Source organism: Rhipicephalus microplus, chromosome 6 (assembly GCF_043290135.1).
Source record: "Rhipicephalus microplus isolate Deutch F79 chromosome 6, USDA_Rmic, whole genome shotgun sequence".
Taxonomy (NCBI): domain Eukaryota; kingdom Metazoa; phylum Arthropoda; class Arachnida; order Ixodida; family Ixodidae; genus Rhipicephalus; species Rhipicephalus microplus.
The window spans coordinates 83,963,032-83,984,133 of record NC_134705.1 but is presented as its reverse complement, the minus strand read 5'-3'; the positions used below and the strand labels follow the sequence as shown (position 1 = coordinate 83,984,133).

At 57.4% G+C, this 21,102-nt stretch overlaps 1 protein-coding gene, 1 non-coding gene and 1 pseudogene across 2 annotated transcripts; all 3 read left to right on the top strand.

Annotated features, from left to right (window-relative positions):
* The first annotated feature begins 7,605 nt into the window (after nucleotides 1–7,605).
* On the top strand, nucleotides 7,606–7,821 carry LOC142766317 (U2 spliceosomal RNA; annotated as a pseudogene).
* Nucleotides 7,822–11,343: 3,522 nt separating this feature from the next.
* Nucleotides 11,344–14,538, top strand: LOC142765926 (uncharacterized). Its single transcript, XM_075867730.1, has one exon. It carries the CDS (start codon nucleotides 11,437–11,439, stop codon nucleotides 14,536–14,538), a length of 3,102 nt encoding a protein of 1,033 aa, XP_075723845.1. The 5' UTR covers nucleotides 11,344–11,436.
* A 169-nt stretch (nucleotides 14,539–14,707) lies between these two features.
* On the top strand, nucleotides 14,708–14,902 carry LOC142766331 (U2 spliceosomal RNA). Its single transcript, XR_012884502.1, has one exon. It is a non-coding gene; the product is annotated as a U2 spliceosomal RNA (small nuclear RNA).
* Nucleotides 14,903–21,102: the final 6,200 nt, after the last annotated feature.

The window sequence follows — 21,102 nt, the reverse complement described above, 5'->3', positions numbered from 1 at the left end:
CCACCTGGGGTTCTTTCACGTGCACCCTAATCTGAGCACAGGGAAATGCAGCCGCCGCGGCCGGGATTCGATCCCACCACCTGCGGGTCAGCAGCCGAGTACCTTACGGCCATCAGACCACCACGGCGGGCATCGCCTTGTTGATCAAACACTTCATTTCTGAACACCATCTCATACCAGCTCATCCACCGTTGGCTCTCGTTAATTACAACGAACATCCTCGCACGCTCACCTCAATGGAATTGCCAGTTGCTGGAAGTTCCAAGAAAATTGCGCACTAGACGTTCGGACGCACCACGCACGTACCTGAAGCGACGTGGACCCCAGGACGCGTGAGATCACGCCCCGGGCGCGCTTTGCCTCCGTACCCACTCGTCACTCCTCACAGCTTCACTAAGCCGAGTATGTAGAAGTCGAAGAAGCAGAACAACAAACCAGCCAATCCCCCACAGTGGGTGTGAGCCACAAGTGAAGGTCAACAAAAACAAGCAACACCAGCGAGCGCAGTGACGAAGCTATCGTAATGGGGCGAAATAATCCACGAATATGGCTGCACGTTGACGCACGGTCGCATTTGTGCAACCACCCGTGTCTCCCGAAGACCGTCTGTCGCGCGTCTTCGACGAAAAGCGCAGGCGAGTACTTCTCCACTGATTTCCGCGACCACTTCACGACCGCCTTCGGCCGCCTCATGTCCGTCCGGCACGATCGACGGAGCGCCGCACCAGCGCCTCGTACACGCCACCATAGCACTCCTACCCCTCGGAATCAGCAAAACTCGGACGTTTTCGACCACGACAGACAGAACCTGCCGGCCCGTTGAACGCTTGAACGACATCGCAGCGTCAAGTCGCACACTCACGTTCCGTCACCCTCTGCCACATGATCCTTCATTCACCGGCTTCACAACCCACGCGGTAGACGTTTCGCACGCATTCCCGGGTCTGCCTTTCACGGCAGGACCTTCGTCGACCTCGGTGCGGTGTTCCGCCACGTCGGAACTTGCAAGGCATATGTTGAGCGTGCTGAAGCAGCCAAAGGCACCACCTTTTTGCCGATGATTGTGGGCGTCGTTGCAGAGGCGTTGCTTGGGCAGCCGGCGTAGAAGCCATGTTGGATGGGTGACGTATTCACATTTTGCACAGTCATTTTTTTTTTTTTTCCTTCCTTCCAGACTTTGGTGCTCGAGTTGGACATGTACACTATGCATCAGTTTTTAAAACAAATGCTGTAGCATCCCTCGCGACATGCCTGATAATGTTCGCCAGCAAGCATTTGGTGTGACGTCATGGGCGCATAGAGAGTACGCATGCAAGCAAGCACGCGTGGCTTCGACCTCTGGGAAAAAGAAGGTTTCAGTTTTAACATGTTTGTAAGCGAAACTAGAAACTTCAAGCGGACTGGGGATAAAAGCAATGCCGTGAAGCCAGCGCTGCCGCTGTCGGTGCACAATGCTGGTTGTGCATGGGTGGACGTCGGAATTGCTTTGCTACTGTTTGCCCGGCTTTTGGCCAGAACTAAGTACGAGGTGTGAAAGAATGGATTTTAATTACGTGCTAATGAATTGCATCGCTTCTCGGCCTTTTGGCTAAGATCAAAGTGTCGAGTTAGCTGTCTCTACGAGTCCTCGCGCGAGTCCCGGGGTCACGTCACGTCGGCGTCGGCCCCCGGGCCCTCTCGGAGTCGAGTTCCAAAGCCAGTGCAAGCCCTTCGCCGCCGCCGCCTCGTGCACGCGGCTGCCACCCTTGGGTTTCGGGCCTTCCCGCCCGGAGACCCTCTACATGCCAGGTCAAGCCAGGCCCCCGGTCCGCCCCTGCTGCCCCGGAGCTCCTAGCTGCGACCCCTGCCACCACCAGACCTTAAGCGGCCCCCGCCTCGGCTGAGCCGCCGCATACCAGTGTGCAGCTCGTCTGCACGTCACGAGTCGTCCCAGAGCCTCGCCCCCCCCGGCAGCTTGCGGGATCCGCCTACCAGCATGGCCATGCCATTTGAGCTCCCGGTAAGGGAGAATTGTTTTATGTTCTCGGCGCCCGAGGGCGACGTTTCTGTTGACGATTTGATTGACGCGGTCGAAAGAACCGCCGGTGACGACAGTGTGTTTGTGCTCCAGCACATGGGGGGAGCAAAATTCCTAGTGTGCACGCGGAACGCCAGTCAGGCGACGAGGCTAATGGTGGCAGAGGGGTTCGAAGTTAACAGCGTGAAGGTGCCGGTAGAGGCAGTCGGGCCGCCGGTGACGTACGTGAACGTCTACCGTTATCCGGCTTTCCTGCCCGACGAGGTCCTCAGTAACGCTTTAGCCCAGTTTGGCAAGGTTAAGAGCATCTCCTTTGCCACCTTACCCTCTCGCCAGACTAAGTTGAACGGGGTCAGGTTAGTTAAGATAGAAATGAGCCGCCCCGTTCCTAACTTTTTGACAATCGCTGGGCACAGAGTAATGTGCGAATACCGGGGGATGCGGCGCGTGTGCGCGCGCTGTGGCGAGTCTGGGCATATGGCAACCGCGTGTACCACCGCCTATTGTAAACGATGTAGCTCTTTCGGCCACGAGACGGAGGGTTGTAGTGCAGAATGTAAGCGCTGCGGTGGTCAGCACGGTACCGCGGAGTGCTTCCGCAGGCGCTCTTACGCGTCGGCAGCCCGCGGTTTCCCTTCCTTGCCTGACCGCGCTACAGCCCCTTCCCAGTTACGCAGCCCCGCTTCACCAAGGGCAGTTGGCTCCTCCTCGCGCCTGCAGGTGCTCTCGCCCAAGTCGTCATCCCCCACGACTACGAAGGGCCCCCTTTCTGAGGAGCGCGATACGAGCTCTGACCAGGTCACAGACAGCGGCGGAACTACCACCTTGACCGCAACGGTGGAGGAGACGCGGATGAAGGCTTCTACCGCGCCCGCCTCATCCTCCGACACGGAATCGAGCGATTTTGAAACCGTGTCGACTCCATCGTCACCCCTCGCGTCACCCGCACACCCGCTGGGCGAGGTTGTTTGCCAAAGTTTGCCTGTTGCACCGGAAGCGTCGCCCGATGCCCCTGTGCTGGATGCGGCAAGTTCCCCCGACCCGAAAGCACCCGCGAACGCGCTGGCCCCAGTGACCCCCGAGGACCTGAAACCCCAAGCCCAAGACCCCGCCCGGGACGAGGTACCCATAGTAAGCCGCGGGTTTTACATGCTTCCCGGCGATCGAGACGGCGACAGGACCACCCTTCTCCCTCCCTCCGTTCCCTCAGCGCTACGCCCAAATACGACGGCGGACCAATCGGCACCCGGCCGCGAGCAGCGAACCCGCTCGCGCTCCCGAAGGCGGAAAGACGACGTTGAGACCGCCCGCCACAGGACTCCTAGCAAGGAGCCAAGGCAGCGCCGACCCGGGCCTGAAGGGCGGAGCAGCGACAGCGATGCTCCCCCGCACGCAAAAGCGAAGAAGCTCGACACAAACAGCGCCGGCAAAGGGGAGCCCCCCCCCAAACCTGCTGGCCCCCAACATTGAGTATGCGCCCGATCTCTGCCCTCGCCGGCTGCGTAGCTTCCCTCTCCTCACCCGCTCTCTCGCAGCCTCCTCCTTTCTTTCGGCGCCGTATGTTTCCCCCTCTCCGTAGCGCCGGCGCGCGCTGCTTCCTCCTTTCCCCCTCCGCACTCCGTCTGTCGTTACGTCACGCTAGCCGATGACGCCACTGCGATTTGCAACTTGGAACGTTCGCGGGTTTCGCAACCGAGTCAAGCAAAGCGCTGTGGTGTCGTTCGCCAAGAACCAGGGCATCGACCTTCTGTTCGTGCAGGAAGCCAACTTTAGGACCCCTCTCGACGTGACCCTTTTCCGTCGTAACTGTCAGGTCGAAGGGTTTTTTCCCTGACGAATGCCAAGGCGTGTGGCGTCGGCGTGATTTTCGTCTCGGGCCGTTACCGGGAAAAGGCGCATTGCGTGTTCGGAGCAGACGGACGAACCCTCCTACTCGACTTATTTATCGACGGGAGGAAGTTTCGATTCACTAACGTCTACGCACCCGTCACGCGTTCGGACACCAATCGGTTCTTCCGGGACCTGCACGCTTACCTTCTCGAGCCCCTTCCCCACGTGGTCCTCGGCGACTTTAACTGCGTCGTCGACACCACGAGGGATGTAAGAGGCCCGGGGCGCGGTGGCTCATCCTACCACGCCAAGGAGCTCACCAAGATTCTACGACACCTCATGCTCACGGACGCCTGGGTCCACCACCACGGTGATGACTTTGTACCAACCCGCACGTCAAGACACACAGAGAGCCGGCTAGACCGCATTTATGTCCCAGACATGCTGCTTCCCCTTGTCATCTCGTGCGAGGTCCTCGCTCTGCCGAACACCCTGGTGAAGTCATCGGACCACGCCCCAGTGGTAGTAACCGTGAAAGCGAAGCCGGGTGCCCGGCGGCGCGACGCAGCCTGGCGCCTCGACCCCGTGATCTTGCAAGACGATGAGTGCGTCGCGCGCATTAGGTCTCGGCTGGAAAGTTCGCTCCTGGCTTCCCCCTGCGCATCCCCGGCCGATTGGGACGACCTGAAGGCGACGTGGCGGGAACTCCTGCAGCAGGAGGGTAGCGCACGGAAGAAGCGTTTAACAGCAAGACTGAATGAGATCCTACGCAGAATCCGGATTATCCAAAGTGCTGACGCTCTCACGACTTGCACTCGCGACTACTTGGACTCACTCATGGTCCAACACGACAGGCTGCTCAGTGCGACCGCCAAGGGAACCCGAGCGGCGCGAGCCGTCCCGGGCGATCCGTCGGACGCGGACTTGCGCGAGGTCAGTGGGAACGGGTCGCTGCGCATCTCGGAAGTGTTGCGCCCCGACGGCACACTTACTTCAGACCCGGTAGAGATCGAGGCCACATTTCGCGACCACTTCAAGGTGGCCTTTAGCGAACCCGACCCGAGCGAAGTGCAGCCCGACCCCGCCCTCGACAAGGCCTTATTCAAGAACCTCCGACGCCTCGAAGTCGACGAATGCGAGACCCTATGCGCTCCCGCTTCACTCGACGAACTCCGCCAGGCAATCAGGTCAATGTCGCCCAACTCGGCGCCAGGCATCGATGGCCTGACAGCGGGGTTCTACATGACCTTTTTTGACGTCCTTGGCGCCCCCCTTCTGCATATCGTCAACCTGGTACTGGGGGAGCGTGCAAAGCCGGCCTCCTTCGGTGCGGGACGGATCGTCCTGATCCTTAAAGACGGTGCGCCCCCGAACGACCCGTCATCTTGGCGCCCGATCACCCTACTTAATGTAGATTATAAGATCGTGGCGGCCATAGTAAACAACAGAACGAAGGTTTTCCTGCCGGACTTGATCGCTCCGCACCAGTCCTGCGCTGTCCCTGGCCGCTCTATGTACACCAACCTAACGTTGACCAGGGATGTGTTCGAGTATGCCTCCTACAAGCGAGTCGCTGGGGCCTTCCTCTCCCTGGACCAGGCTAAGGCCTTTGACAGGGTGAGGCACTCCTACCTGCTTGGAACGCTGGCCGAGTTTGGTTTCCCGGAAGAGTTCGTCGCGGTCATCGCGCTCCTTTACCAGGACCTGCAGTGCTGCGTAGCTGTGAACGGTGCCACGACCGACTCTTTCCCGTACACAAGAGGTATCAGGCAGGGGTGCCCGTTAGGCCCGACCCTTTTCGTCCTTTCCATCGAGCCACTCATAACATCTGTGGCCAGCGACGAACGCATCAGGGGCCTGCCACTAACGGGCCTGGAGGAGTTGAAGATCCTGGCCTTCGCGGACGACCTCTCACTCTTTCTAAGAGATGCACGCAGTCTCGTTCGCTTCCGCCAGGTATTCAGCACCTATGCCGCCGCATCGGGAGCAAGGCTAAACGAAGCCAAGAGTAAGGCCTTGCTCTTTGGCCCTTTTCCGGCTGAGGCTATTGGGACGATCGAGGCTGTCTCTGCTGTGAAAGTCCTGGGAGTGCTATTCACCTGCGAGGGTGTGGCGGCATCCACCTGGCGTAGAGTGATAGACAGGGCCCACCTACTTATTGAACGCGCCAAGCTCTCCGACCTTACCCTGCGTGACAAAGCCGTAGCGGTGAAGACCAGCATCTGCGCCCTCGCCTCCCACGTTAGCCGAGTGACCACCATGCCCACCAGAATTGCGAACCACCTCAACCAGCTCATAACAGCTTTTATGTGGGATGGCAACCCCCCGCCAGTCAAGCGCCACCTTCTGCAGCTCGCACCGAGCGAGGGAGGACTTGGCCTCCCCCATGTCCAGACCACGAGCAAGATCCTCGCCTTGAAGACCGCCCGTGCGCTAGCGCAGAAGAGCGACTATGCGGGCAGGGGTTTACTCCTCTACTGGAGCAGCGCGGGCAACGACTGGCTTGAAGCGGGTGGCCACTCCGGACCCTTTGCCGAGTCGCCCTCCCCCTTTTATAGGGTGGCGGCAGCGACTATGCGTATGCTCGCAAAGGAGGTCCCTGGATGCGAGATCGAGTCCGACCCGCCAGCCAGACTGGTCGAGACACTCACGGCCCACCAGCTCGACGAAGACGACAAGCGACGTGCCAGGCGAGCGATGCGAGAAATCGCCACGTTCAGTCGAGACACCCCCCGCGAGGTCCAAGACTTCCTTTGGAAACGGGCGTGGAACGTCCTCCCCACGAGGCAAAGGTTACACCATTTCGGTATCGTTCCCGACGCCCGCTGCCCGAACTGCCGAGAGACAGAAACACAAGACCACGCGCTCCTAAACTGCCCTGCTGCGAGACCCGTATGGCGCATGATTGCGCAGTGCTTCGGCATCCGCCCTCCGCCAAACCACAGACGCAACAAGGGCACCTTCGCGCGAGTGGTCTTCGCCCTCACTCTCTTTGTGATATGGCAGCGCCGTTCGCTAGCAGAAGCGAGGAGGAAGCCCGTTAGAGCCGCGTACCCCACAGTGAGCCGAATCATGCGATTGGTGTGGGCGCACCTCTCGGAGGAGTTGGAGGCTAGTGGCGAGGAATCCTTCCTCCGGCGCTGGCACACCAGATTTTTCTTCCTGCGCAATGGTAAATTAGTGTCCCCCCTAATCCCCTATTAACTACCCCCCCAACTCTGTAACCAAGCGGGGCCACCCCCCCCCCCCTTATAGCACAAGCACAGACACGTAGCCCTTCCCTCGGTCGTAGTTACACTGATATTAAGGCGTGCTCCATGCACGAGGTTTCTTCTGGCCCCCCCCTGTTAACCGCCCCCCCCCCCGTAGTGTTTATGTTTGTTTGCGGGAGTGCCGCTTATCTTTGTATAAAGTTTCCTTTCGGCATGTAAATACGTAATAGATCATGTGCTTTCATTTCACTGTATCCATTGTTTATGTAAATAGGTTTTTGTATATTATATGATTTACTGTACAATACAGCTGTGTTCTTCTTGTGCCCAAATTGGGTCAAGTGCTGTTTTGAGTGTCATTACAGCCGAATTCCTGGCTGAGTATTTGTAAATATTTCTGTTCTGTTGCCGAATGTGTTGAGAGTCTAAATAAACTTCTCTTTGTTGTAGCGTCTTAACGTATTTGTTCTAACCGTTTTAACGTATTTGTTCTAACCGTTTTTAACCCTTTCGTTACCAGATTTTAACTTATACACTTATACAAAGTTTTCTTTTTGAGTTTTTTCCTAACCATTATGATGTTTTTGTACGTGAAAATTGAATAAAAAGTCTGTTCTTATCAGCTTAATATCTGATACGGATCCTATTTGGATCCAAGATATTAAACTTATTTTTGTGATGCGGCGGAGTGCTTGAAGCTTGCTTCACCTCCGCCACGGGTTGGCCCGGTATTGCACTACCTCCGGGATCGGCCCACTCACCCCCTGCGGGGTGAGTTCGACAATAAATTCAATGATAGAAGGAGTGTTCGGATTTACCCATGATACCGGGGTAAACGGCTTGGGTGCGTCGAGTGTCCGAGACGGTGGCGGCACGCCGCCCCGGCTGACGCGGTATTCGCGTGCAGGGAGTGCGCTAGCTGTGTTTACACTTACGATTGCTCTGGGAAAATAAATGTTTCCGTGTGTATTTCATATATGGAGGGTCTCTTTTATTTTGTTATGTTCACACGTACATACTCAAGTTTCTTATTTTTTTTAACGTTCCTACTCATATTAATAAAACTATTGAGGAAATTATCATTACTGTTTCGGAGGAAAGCTAGAAGTGTGTATACGATGTGTATGCATGTGCGATGTGTATGTATGTATGTGTGTAGAAGTGTGTATGTATGTGCCAAGCTATTTCCGCTTTTCGAATTCACCCGTTTCGCAACGAAAAATAAAAAAAGCCTCTAGAAAATGGGGTTTGGTTGGTGTTTCTGTTTACAGTTGCAGTGGCAAGCGAAGGCATTTTTATTTCACATCTTCACGCGGCGTCTTAACCTGAAGACGCGTGCTCTCGCCACGTCTACGCATCTACACTATTCCCCATCACAAATTAAAATCGCAAAGAACGCCACAGGACCCACTCCGCACACACCTGCTGTACGGTGGAGCGGCAAAGCCCCGATGTGCTTTTCCTATGTCCACTGACCTTTGGGGTTTGACGTCCCAAAACCACCATATGATTATGGGAAAATTTCGACCACCTGGGGTTCTTTCACGTGCACCCTAATCTGAGCACAGGGAAATGCAGCCGCCGCGGCCGGGATTCGATCCCACCACCTGCGGGTCAGCAGCCGAGTACCTTACGGCCATCAGACCACCACGGCGGGCATCGCCTTGTTGATCAAACACTTCATTTCTGAACACCATCTCATACCAGCTCATCCACCGTTGGCTCTCGTTAATTACAACGAACATCCTCGCACGCTCACCTCAATGGAATTGCCAGTTGCTGGAAGTTCCAAGAAAATTGCGCACTAGACGTTCGGACGCACCACGCACGTACCTGAAGCGACGTGGACCCCAGGACGCGTGAGATCACGCCCCGGGCGCGCTTTGCCTCCGTACCCACTCGTCACTCCTCACAGCTTCACTAAGCCGAGTATGTAGAAGTCGAAGAAGCAGAACAACAAACCAGCCAATCCCCCACAGTGGGTGTGAGCCACAAGTGAAGGTCAACAAAAACAAGCAACACCAGCGAGCGCAGTGACGAAGCTATCGTAATGGGGCGAAATAATCCACGAATATGGCTGCACGTTGACGCACGGTCGCATTTGTGCAACCACCCGTGTCTCCCGAAGACCGTCTGTCGCGCGTCTTCGACGAAAAGCGCAGGCGAGTACTTCTCCACTGATTTCCGCGACCACTTCACGACCGCCTTCGGCCGCCTCATGTCCGTCCGGCACGATCGACGGAGCGCCGCACCAGCGCCTCGTACACGCCACCATAGCACTCCTACCCCTCGGAATCAGCAAAACTCGGACGTTTTCGACCACGACAGACAGAACCTGCCGGCCCGTTGAACGCTTGAACGACATCGCAGCGTCAAGTCGCACACTCACGTTCCGTCACCCTCTGCCACATGATCCTTCATTCACCGGCTTCACAACCCACGCGGTAGACGTTTCGCACGCATTCCCGGGTCTGCCTTTCACGGCAGGACCTTCGTCGACCTCGGTGCGGTGTTCCGCCACGTCGGAACTTGCAAGGCATATGTTGAGCGTGCTGAAGCAGCCAAAGGCACCACCTTTTTGCCGATGATTGTGGGCGTCGTTGCAGAGGCGTTGCTTGGGCAGCCGGCGTAGAAGCCATGTTGGATGGGTGACGTATTCACATTTTGCACAGTCATTTTTTTTTTCCTTCCTTCCAGACTTTGGTGCTCGAGTTGGACATGTACACTATGCATCAGTTTTTAAAACAAATGCTGTAGCATCCCTCGCGACATGCCTGATAATGTTCGCCAGCAAGCATTTGGTGTGACGTCATGGGCGCATAGAGAGTACGCATGCAAGCAAGCACGCGTGGCTTCGACCTCTGGGAAAAAGAAGGTTTCAGTTTTAACATGTTTGTAAGCGAAACTAGAAACTTCAAGCGGACTGGGGATAAAAGCAATGCCGTGAAGCCAGCGCTGCCGCTGTCGGTGCACAATGCTGGTTGTGCATGGGTGGACGTCGGAATTGCTTTGCTACTGTTTGCCCGGCTTTTGGCCAGAACTAAGTACGAGGTGTGAAAGAATGGATTTTAATTACGTGCTAATGAATTGCATCGCTTCTCGGCCTTTTGGCTAAGATCAAAGTGTAGTCGTGTGGCTTGACCGCCCTGCACTTTCGATCTTCGTGGAAGCAACCGGAACCCGCCCGGTTACAGCGGCGTCTTTCTCCCTTCCCTCACCCAGCCCTATCCACGGCTACCACTGCTCTTGGGTGCCTGCTGCCTGCTGTTGCTGCCCGGATTGCTGCCTGCCTGCCTGGTGTTTCGCTGCCATCACCGCCTGGTCCTGCTCGCCTGGTTTCGGCGCTCGCTTCGCCGCCTGCTGCCTGGGTCCGCTCTCCTCCTCGCCGCCTGCCCAGCGGCGCTCGCTCGTCGCTGGCCTCGCCGCCCGCTCCGCTGCTTGGTTCCGCCCGCTGCCTGCTCGCCGCCTGCCCGCTCGCCGCCTGCCTAGCGGCGCTTGCTCGCCGCTACCGCCCGGGGCCGCCTGCTTGCCCCCTGCTCCCGCCTGCTGCTCCGGCGCCTCGCCAGCTATGTGGTCGCCCTGCTGGCCTCCCTGCCGCTGCTCCCGGAGACTCTCCCTGACCAGCGGTGGTCGCCGCGTCCCATGAGGCCGTCCTGACCTTCTGGCCGTCCCGCTTAGCGGGGCCGCTGGAACATGGCCTCCGGGGGCAACCCTGCTCCCGACGACAGCGAGGACGATGGCGACCCTCCCGTCCAGGAGCGCCAGCCTGAGCGTGAGGGTACCACCCTCACGCTCTTCTTTCCACTCCCGGCGACGTTTTTATGCTGCGAGGAGGGCTGCGCGACCGCCTACAACCCAGAAGTGTGGACGTCGCGCCGCCAGTCGCTGCAGCGGCACCTCGAGGGGGAGCATGGCGTGCGGATAACCCGGACGGTATACCACTGCACCATTTGCGGCGCTACGCTGGGGAAACGGCCGACAACGCATGGCTGCCTGGTGAACCTTCCAGCTGCTGCCCCTCCCCCCCCTCACCGGCACCAGTGCCCGACCTGCTCGAGCTCCTTCACGTCAAGGAAGGGGCTCTACAATCATGAGCAGCGGCACCGGAGGGAGGAGGCACTTTTGGCCCGGCAGAACGCTACTGCCGGTCCACCACCAGCAGCCGCTGTGGCCGGTCCGTCAAGAGAGTCCTGCCGTGCAGGGGACACCAGGACTCCACCTCATCAGCCTCCACCTGGACCGGCTACACCCCCACATCCCCCCCTTTTGTCGGCAGTTTCCCCTACGCGGGCTGAAGGCGAGCTGACGGCGGACCAATGCCCCCCTGCCCCAAGCACCGTGACCGGGCCTCCCTCACAGGAGGTCACATCTGCTCCTATGGACGGAGATGGGGCCCTGGGGGAGCTTGAACTCGGAGCGACGCCCGTCGTCTCGACGAGTCAGCTGTCTCGTGACTCTGCGGACGACGACGGCACGGAGAGCGCGCCTGTACACCAGGCGGACAATGCGGGTAACGACCAGCCGGGTGATGACTCCAACCAGGCAGTACCTGCAGGCGATGACGTCAGCTCCTCGGAGGAGTACGCCAGCCCAGCTGTGGACGACACCGAGGAGCCAGCTGACCAGCAGATGGGGCGCGTCGTCGAGTTGTCGGCGCCTACCGAGCAGGCGACGACACTCGCAAACAACATTGGCGAAGCGGGGCGAGAACCCGCCGAACCGACAGCGCCCCATGGTGACGTCACCGGCAGCAACTACGGTACACAGGACGAGGCACCTGACACCCTGGGGCCCGAGAGTGCCTGGTTCCTGGCGGAGGTGACGGCAGAGCTACGAGACCTTGGCCGGAGCCCTGTGTCGGAGGAGCAATGGGCGCGGTTCGAGCCCATCCTGGACCGCGCCGAGGCAGCCATCGTTGACCATCTTCGGCTGCCCTGTCGGGGCTCACGCCAAACACCACCTCGGCGTGAGATAAACCCCGACAATGCTTCTCTCATACAGGGACTTTACAGGAGAAACCGGCGACGGGCCGTCCGCCTCATTGCGGAGGGCCCGTCCGAGCTCTGCCCCATCAACCCAGGCACCCTTCAAGGCCACTTCACTGAACTCTGGGCCCCGGTAGCCGTGGATACAACACTCCTCAGGTCACGAGCCCCCACAACAGAGAAGATGGACACGTGCCCCTTCCTGCCAGACGAAGTCGCAGCCAAGCTCCGAAGGTGCGAAAGCACAGCTCCTGGGGAGGACCGTCTGACCTACCACCACTGGAGGCAGGTGGATCCTGACGGGCGGTTCCTGGCGGCGGTGTTCAACATCTGTCTCTTACACCGCCGCACACCCCAGAGCTGGAAATCATCGAGGACGATCCTGATTTACAAGAAGGGTGACCGCGAGGATCCTACAAACTGGCGACCCATTGCCCTTGGTCGAACGATCGCCAAACTGTATGCCGGGTGTCTCACGACCCGGCTGCAGCGGTGGTTGGGCGACCATGCGGTCTTGTCCAGGTGTCAGAAGGGCTTCCTGCCGTACGATGGGGTGTTTGAACACAACTTCGTGCTGCAGGGACGCCTGGATGACGCCAGGACAAAAGGTGGGGAGCTGTGCGTAGGTTTCCTCGACTACGCCAATGCCTTTGGCTCGGTCGCCCATCAGGCCCTCGTTGAGGCTGTCCGCGGCGCCGGCGCAGGAGAGACCTTCGCGGAGATCGTGGAGGAGCTCTACCGCGCCAACACCACCTGCGTCGTGGCAGCAGCTGGCACCACGGAGCCAATCCCCATCAGAGCTGGCCTGAGGCAGGGATGTCCACTGAGCGGCCTGCTATTCAACTTGGTGGTGGATCCAGTCATCAGGGCAGTGCAGGGAGGCGATAAGCAGCACAACATCCTTGCTTACGCCGATGATCTGACTCTGCTCGCTGCGGACCCCACCACCTTGCAGCGCCGTCTCAACGTCGTGACAGCCCTCTCGGACCGGCTGGGACTGCGACTCAAGCCCGCCAAGTGCCGCACCCTCCACCTATCCGGGCGCTATCCGGTGGGCACACGGCCCACCACTTTCACCGTTGGAGGCGTCCCGGTACCGGCACTGGCGGACTACGAGGGGCATCGTTTCCTGGGGCGACCTGTGGGCTTTCGGGTCCTCCCGGACCAAACGACCGTCGACGAGGCCATCCACCTGGGCAGGAAGCTACTCTCCTCAATGCTCACCCCGTGGCAGAGGCTGGATGCAATTAAAACTTTTTTATATCCAGCTCTTAACTTCGCCATGCGGGTGGGCCTCGCCAGCAAGGGAGAGTGGCAGCGTCTAGATGACGAGCTCCGCCCCCTCATAAAGAAGACCCTGTACGTTCCGGCCAGGGCATCTAACGACTACGTGTACGGGAGCGCACGGGCCGGCACTGCAGGGATCCCTTTGGCGGCGGAGCTGAGTGACATCTGCCGGGTGGACGGGGCCTTCAAGCTCCTGACGTCGACGGACTCGGAGGTTCGGGAGCGGGCAAGGGAGGCGCTGCACCAGGTGGTCTCCAGGCGGCTACGACGCGAGGCTGATGACGAGGACATCGAGGCCTACCTCTCGGGCGACACGGAAGGCGACTTCAGACAGACCCCAACTCAACTTCAGTCTGTCTGGACGGAGGCCCGCAAAGCCTCCCGTCGCCTAACTGTCGCCTGGGAGCTACAAGACCAGGGCGCCCGCATCACCTGCGGGGAGGCCACGGTGTCCGCGCGGAACCGGAACAAGCTGGTGAAAACTCTCCGGGCCATCCTCAGCCAGAGCCGGGACCGTTCCCTCGAGGCGAAGCCAAACCAGGGCAAGGCGATGGCGTGTGTAGCGGCGGACCCCGCTAACTCCCACTTCATGCGGACCGGCCGCTACACCAGGTTCAAGGAGTGGCGCTTCATTCATCGAGCCCGGCTTAATCTCCTCCCCCTCAACGGCACACGTACCTGGGTACCTGCAGCAGATAAACGGTGCCGACGCTGCGGGTACAGGGAGGAGACGCTACCTCACGTACTCTGCCATTGTATGCGGCAGAGCCGGGCAATGACGGAGCGCCACAACGCCATCGTCGCACGTATCAAGAAGGCTGCCCTGGGAAGGTTCACCGTCATCGGGGAGAACCAACAGGTCGGACTTCCCGGCCTGCGACCTGACCTGGTCCTTGCACGAGGCGAGGAAGCCTTGATCCTGGACGTCTGCTGCCCTTTCGACAACAGATTGCAGGCGTTCCAGGAAGCCCGGAGGCTTAAGGAGGAGAAGTACGCCCCCTTACAGCGACATCTCCTCCGACGGTTCCAGCGCGTCTCCGTTGAAGCCATCGTCGTCGGCTGCCTGGGGTCGTGGGATCCGGTGAACGATCGTGTCACGCGCAGACTGTGTTCTAAGAACTATCTGCGAACAATGAAACGCTTGTGCGTCAGTGACACGATCGCGGCTTCCACGGACATCTACCGCCGCCACATTGGAGTGCAGTGACATTGTATATAGCCAAAGTTTTTAGAGTTGCGATTTTTTCATGTTTTTAGACTTATACACCTTTACAGTTTTACCGTTTTTAACCTATTTGTATTAACAGTTTTTAACCCTTTTGTTACCAGATTTTAACTTATACTCTTATACCAAGTTTTCTATTTGAGTTTTTTCTAACCATTATGATGTTATTGTGTACGTAATATTGAATAAAAAGTCTGTTCTTATCAGCTTAATATCTGATACGGATCCTATTTGGATCCAAGATATTAAACTTATTTTTGTGATGCGGCGGAGTGCTTGAAGCTTGCTTCACCTCCGCCACGGGTTGGCCCGGTATTGCACTACCTCCGGGATCGGCCCACTCACCCCCTGCGGGGTGAGTTCGACAATAAATTCAATGATAGAAGGAGTGTTCGGATTTACCCATGATACCGGGGTAAACGGCTTGGGTGCGTCGAGTGCCCGAGACGGTGGCGGCACGCCGCCCCGGCTGACGCGGTATTCGCGTGCAGGGAGTGCGCTAGCTGTGTTTACACTTACGATTGCTCTGGGAAAATAAATGTTTCCGTGTGTATTTCATATATGGAGGGTCTCTTTTATTTTGTTATGTTCACACGTACATACTCAAGTTTCTTATTTTTTTTAACGTTCCTACTCATATTAATAAAACTATTGAGGAAATTATCATTACTGTTTCGGAGGAAAGCTAGAAGTGTGTATACGATGTGTATGCATGTGCGATGTGTATGTATGTATGTGTGTAGAAGTGTGTATGTATGTGCCAAGCTATTTCCGCTTTTCGAATTCACCCGTTTCGCAACGAAAAATAAAAAAAGCCTCTAGAAAATGGGGTTTGGTTGGTGTTTCTGTTTACAGTTGCAGTGGCAAGCGAAGGCATTTTTATTTCACATCTTCACGCGGCGTCTGAACCTGAAGACGCGTGCTCTCGCCACGTCTACGCATCTACACTATTCCCCATCACAAATTAAAATCGCAAAGAACGCCACAGGACCCACTCCGCACACACCTGCTGTACGGTGGAGCGGCAAAGCCCCGATGTGCTTTTCCTATGTCCACTGACCTTTGGGGTTTGACGTCCCAAAACCACCATATGATTATGGGAAAATTTCGACCACCTGGGGTTCTTTCACGTGCACCCTAATCTGAGCACAGGGAAATGCAGCCGCCGCGGCCGGGATTCGATCCCACCACCTGCGGGTCAGCAGCCGAGTACCTTACGGCCATCAGACCACCACGGCGGGCATCGCCTTGTTGATCAAACACTTCATTTCTGAACACCATTTCATACCAGCTCATCCACCGTTGGCTCTCGTTAATTACAACGAACATCCTCGCACGCTCACCTCAATGGAATTGCCAGTTGCTGGAAGTTCCAAGAAAATTGCGCACTAGACGTTCGGACGCACCACGCACGTACCTGAAGCGACGTGGACCCCAGGACGCGTGAGATCACGCCCCGGGCGCGCTTTGCCTCCGTACCCACTCGTCACTCCTCACAGCTTCACTAAGCCGAGTATGTAGAAGTCGAAGAAGCAGAACAACAAACCAGCCAATCCCCCACAGTGGGTGTGAGCCACAAGTGAAGGTCAACAAAAACAAGCAACACCAGCGAGCGCAGTGACGAAGCTATCGTAATGGGGCGAAATAATCCACGAATATGGCTGCACGTTGACGCACGGTCGCATTTGTGCAACCACCCGTGTCTCCCGAAGACCGTCTGTCGCGCGTCTTCGACGAAAAGCGCAGGCGAGTACTTCTCCACTGATTTCCGCGACCACTTCACGACCGCCTTCGGCCGCCTCATGTCCGTCCGGCACGATCGACGGAGCGCCGCACCAGCGCCTCGTACACGCCACCATAGCACTCCTACCCCTCGGAATCAGCAAAACTCGGACGTTTTCGACCACGACAGACAGAACCTGCCGGCCCGTTGAACGCTTGAACGACATCGCAGCGTCAAGTCGCACACTCACGTTCCGTCACCCTCTGCCACATGATCCTTCATTCACCGGCTTCACAACCCACGCGGTAGACGTTTCGCACGCATTCCCGGGTCTGCCTTTCACGGCAGGACCTTCGTCGACCTCGGTGCGGTGTTCCGCCACGTCGGAACTTGCAAGGCATATGTTGAGCGTGCTGAAGCAGCCAAAGGCACCACCTTTTTGCCGATGATTGTGGGCGTCGTTGCAGAGGCGTTGCTTGGGCAGCCGGCGTAGAAGCCATGTTGGATGGGTGACGTATTCACATTTTGCACAGTCATTTTTTTTTTTCCTTCCTTCCAGACTTTGGTGCTCGAGTTGGACATGTACACTATGCATCAGTTTTTAAAACAAATGCTGTAGCATCCCTCGCGACATGCCTGATAATGTTCGCCAGCAAGCATTTGGTGTGACGTCATGGGCGCATAGAGAGTACGCATGCAAGCAAGCACGCGTGGCTTCGACCTCTGGGAAAAAGAAGGTTTCAGTTTTAACATGTTTGTAAGCGAAACTAGAAACTTCAAGCGGACTGGGGATAAAAGCAATGCCGTGAAGCCAGCGCTGCCGCTGTCGGTGCACAATGCTGGTTGTGCATGGGTGGACGTCGGAATTGCTTTGCTACTGTTTGCCCGGCTTTTGGCCAGAACTAAGTACGAGGTGTGAAAGAATGGATTTTAATTACGTGCTAATGAATTGCATCGCTTCTCGGCCTTTTGGCTAAGATCAAAGTGTAGTGTTGGCTTGTCCATCCTACTCCTGCTCTTTGTAGAAGCAATCGACCACCCGCCCGGTTAGTGCGGTGTCTTTCTCTGTCTCTTCTTGTGTTGTTGTTGTGTGCATGCCTTCTTAGCTTGTTCGAGCGACCAGCAACGACTGCCTGCGGATTCTTGGACCCCCCTGCTGACACTTGGTTCCTGCTGCCCTGGATTTCTGGCTCTGGTCATTGGTGAGATGCTAGTTCTTTAAAACACTTCTTTTTTGCCTTTCTTTTCCGCCCCCCTTTGGGGGGGTGGGTTCTCGTGCTCGGCGAGACGGGCTGCTCCAACCGGCCTTGCCGGCAGCTTCCCGTCTGAAAAGCACCCTTTTTCTTGTGTATTAGTTGGCTCAGCGGCCCTTGCATCATCTGCCCAAGTGATGTAAGATAGCGCAAGCCTTCCTTGCACGCTCTTTTTTTTTTTTTTTCTTTCGGAGCGCGCCTCTACTCTGGACACCAGCGAGCGCCGCTGGTGACCACGTGGAAGCAGCGTCTCCGCTCTCTCCTCTTTCTTCACTTTTCTCTGTCTTTTTTTTTTTCCTCTCTTCTACTTTCCGTCCACGTGGCCCGCGCTAAGGCTCCCCTCCCGCTCCCACTGTTGCCAGCTACACTAACAATGTAGCCAGGCGACTTTCTCTCTACTCTTGCACGCCTTTTTTTTTTTTTTTTTTCGGAAGCGCCTTTGCTGACACGTGTCAGTAGAGGGTCCGCTCAACCGATTTCTCCTGCCTTCCTCTTTTTTTTTTCTCTCCCCTCTTCATTCGCTCGCTTTCTCCTCTCTTCTTTACTAATTCCTTCTCGTACCCTCCTCTCTGCTGCCGCAGTCAGTACTCCTTCTGCCTTCTTGGGGCAGCCAGCTGCACTCGCCATGTAGCTGGTAGCCCGCGACTCTCACTGGTGCGCACGCCGTGTTTTTTTTTTCCTTTTTCTTTCCACTTTCTTTCTCTTCCTTTTCCTCTCTGGGCGAGCGCACCCCTCTTCTCTCTTCTCCCCCGACCAGGGGGAGGAGGTCACTCACTACCTCCTTTTCTTCCCCTTTGTCTTAGGTCGTCAGCTCCACTTAAGCATGGGCTGACGATCACCCCCCACCCCCACCCTTTTTTTTTTCTTTCCTCTCTTCTTTCTCTCTCTCCTCTCCACCATTCTACTTCTTACTCAAGTGTACAGTGCCGTCTTTTATTGAAGTGTTTTTTCACAAGATGCCTAAGTGTTCTCACAATGAGGTACATCCGGCCGTGCTAATTCTGTTTTCTTTAGAAGTGTTCGCCCGCCAGTAGGTGATGTCCGAGGAGGTAGGTCCCCCGAATACAGGGGAGGCCGGGACGCCCACTGCACCGAGGCCGCGAGATGCCCAAAACCAACCCCAGCTAGGCAAGGAGGGACAGACCCTTGATGTCTTCTTCCCAATCCCACACAGCTTCACCTGCCCCATAGACAAATGTGGGGTACGGTACTCCGGGATCAGCTGGACAAGCAGGCGACAAAGCTTGGTGCGGCATCTACTAGATGAGCATGAGCTCAAAGTAAAGGTGGCATACACCTGTACCCTATGCTCCACGACCGGCCTTGGGCTGCATCCCACACTCCACTCCTGCATCGCAAGAGGTAGACACGAGCTGTCGCCCCTCGACCTCAACAGGCACAAGTGTCCACAATGCCCTGCCACCATGACAACAAGGAAGGGACTGGACAACCACATGCGCAAACACAAAAGACAGGAAGCACAGCACATGAACGAGGGACCATCGACTTCAAGGACTTCGAGGGCGGCACCTACTGCAACTCCGACTGGCCGACCCCCCCGCGCTGCTGCCGGCAACCAAGCCACACGGACAATGACCCTTCGATCGTCACAGAGCTCCAACTCAACGACGTCAACGGGATCATCACCAAGCGAGGACAGCACGACACTGAGCGCAACGCCGGACTCTCCAGCACCAACAGAGCTGGCACTCACACCTTCCTCCCCCCTTCTAGGTGACTTGCAGGAAATCCCTGACCGGGTTTCGGCAACTACGGGCACCCCATCGCCTACGCCTAGCGAGGCCGCCACCGCGAGGAGCAGGTCTTCATGTGCCTCTCTGTTCTCACAGGTTGGAAATGCATCCTCCATCACGCCGAGTCCCAGGCAACATGAGTCACCGCACAGCGACACGGACCACGACAACCCACGGCGTTCCCGGCCACCATCACCGGACCGGGCCCTTACCCCTCTCCCTCCTCTCTTAGGCAGCACAGCTTGCTCTCCAAGCCAGAGCTCCAGGGATGCGACAATTCCATCAGCAACCAGCGAGGAGGAGTCACCACCAGAAGGGTCACGGTTTTCGTCCCGTCTCCAGCAGGATCCAGACACAGCCCGCGCTACTCAGAGGACCAGTCAACAAGGAGCTCCGCAGCACAGCTTGGACACGGCACAAGGGAACCCTCAACCAAGTCCATCAGCCAGGAGTGTCACCCACAGCGTCGACTCCCCCACACCCCCAACGTCACCCGAGGGACTTTCGATAGACGACGCAGGCGGCGAGTCACAGGACCCCGCCCCACAGACAGTGAACCCCGGCGAGATCACCCTCTCCGGGCCAATCGACGACACAAGCGTACTCGCAGAACACAGCCAGCGAATCCGGCAACTGCTTCGGGAGCCCGCCACTGCTGAGCGCTGGGACGACTTCCTCTCCATCCTGGAGGAGGCCGTATCGGCGGTGAGGAGGGAGGCGAAAATTCCAGACAACCCTGCCGGTGGGAAACCCCGCGTCCCGACCAACCCGAACAATGCCCAGCAGATACAGAGCCTGTATCGTCGCAACCGCCGTCGGGCTGTTCGTGTCATCGTACAGGGCGAAACAAAACTCTGCGAGATTCCGCTGGACAGACTGGAGCAACACTTTGCTGAAACAAGGGCGCCGAAGGAAGGGAACACCCACCTGCTCCTTAACAAGGCTCGCCCGGACGACATGACAGAGATCTGCCTCGCCCGATTCACCAGCGACGAGGTGGCGGCCCGTCTTCGCAGATGCGAAAACACGGCCCCCGGCAGTGACAGGATCACCTACCGCCATTGGAAAGAACATGATCCTGAAGGTCTCTTTCTCTCCGCAGCATTCAACGTGTGCCTCCAGTTCAAGCAAGTGCCCGATGCCTGGAAGGAAACGAGGACCATCCTCATCCACAAGAAGGGTGATCCGAGTGAGGTCACGAATTGGAGACCCATTGCCCTTGGGAACACCATCTCCAAGCTGTATGCGGGTTGCCTAGCTTCCCGCATGCAGCAGTGGGTGTGTGACCATGACGTGCTCTCGAGGTGTCAAAAGGGGTTCCTGCCGCACGACGGCGTGTTTGAACACAACTTCGTGCTGCAGGAGCGCCTGGACGCCGCGCGGGCCGGCGGTGGTGACCTTTGCGTGGCCTTTCTCGACTTCGCCAACGCATTTGGCTCAGTTCCGCACAACGCACTAATCGATTCTCTTCGTGGTGCAGGTGCAGGAGAGGACTTCTGCGCAATCATCGCAGACCTCTACCGAGACAACGCCACCCGGATTGTCGCCGAAGCTGGGACAACGGCCCCAGTCACAATCTCCGCTGGAATTAGACAGGGCTGCCCACTGAGCGGCCTGCTCTTCAACTTGGTGCTCGATCCAGTCATTCGGGCGGTCCAAGGAGGTGAGAGGCAGCACAATGTGCTGGCTTACGCCGATGATTTGACCCCCTTGGCGGACAGCCCCAAGAAACTGCAGGACCGCATCAACGTCGTGGCGGCTCTCGCGGGCCAGCTGGGACTTCGGCTGAACCCCAAGAAGTGCAGAAGCCTGCACC

Bases quoted from the DNA above. Each gene is read 5' to 3' on its own strand.
- LOC142765926 (XM_075867730.1), top strand. From the start codon at position 11,437: ATGGACGGAGATGGGGCCCTGGGGGAGCTTGAACTCGGAGCGACGCCC.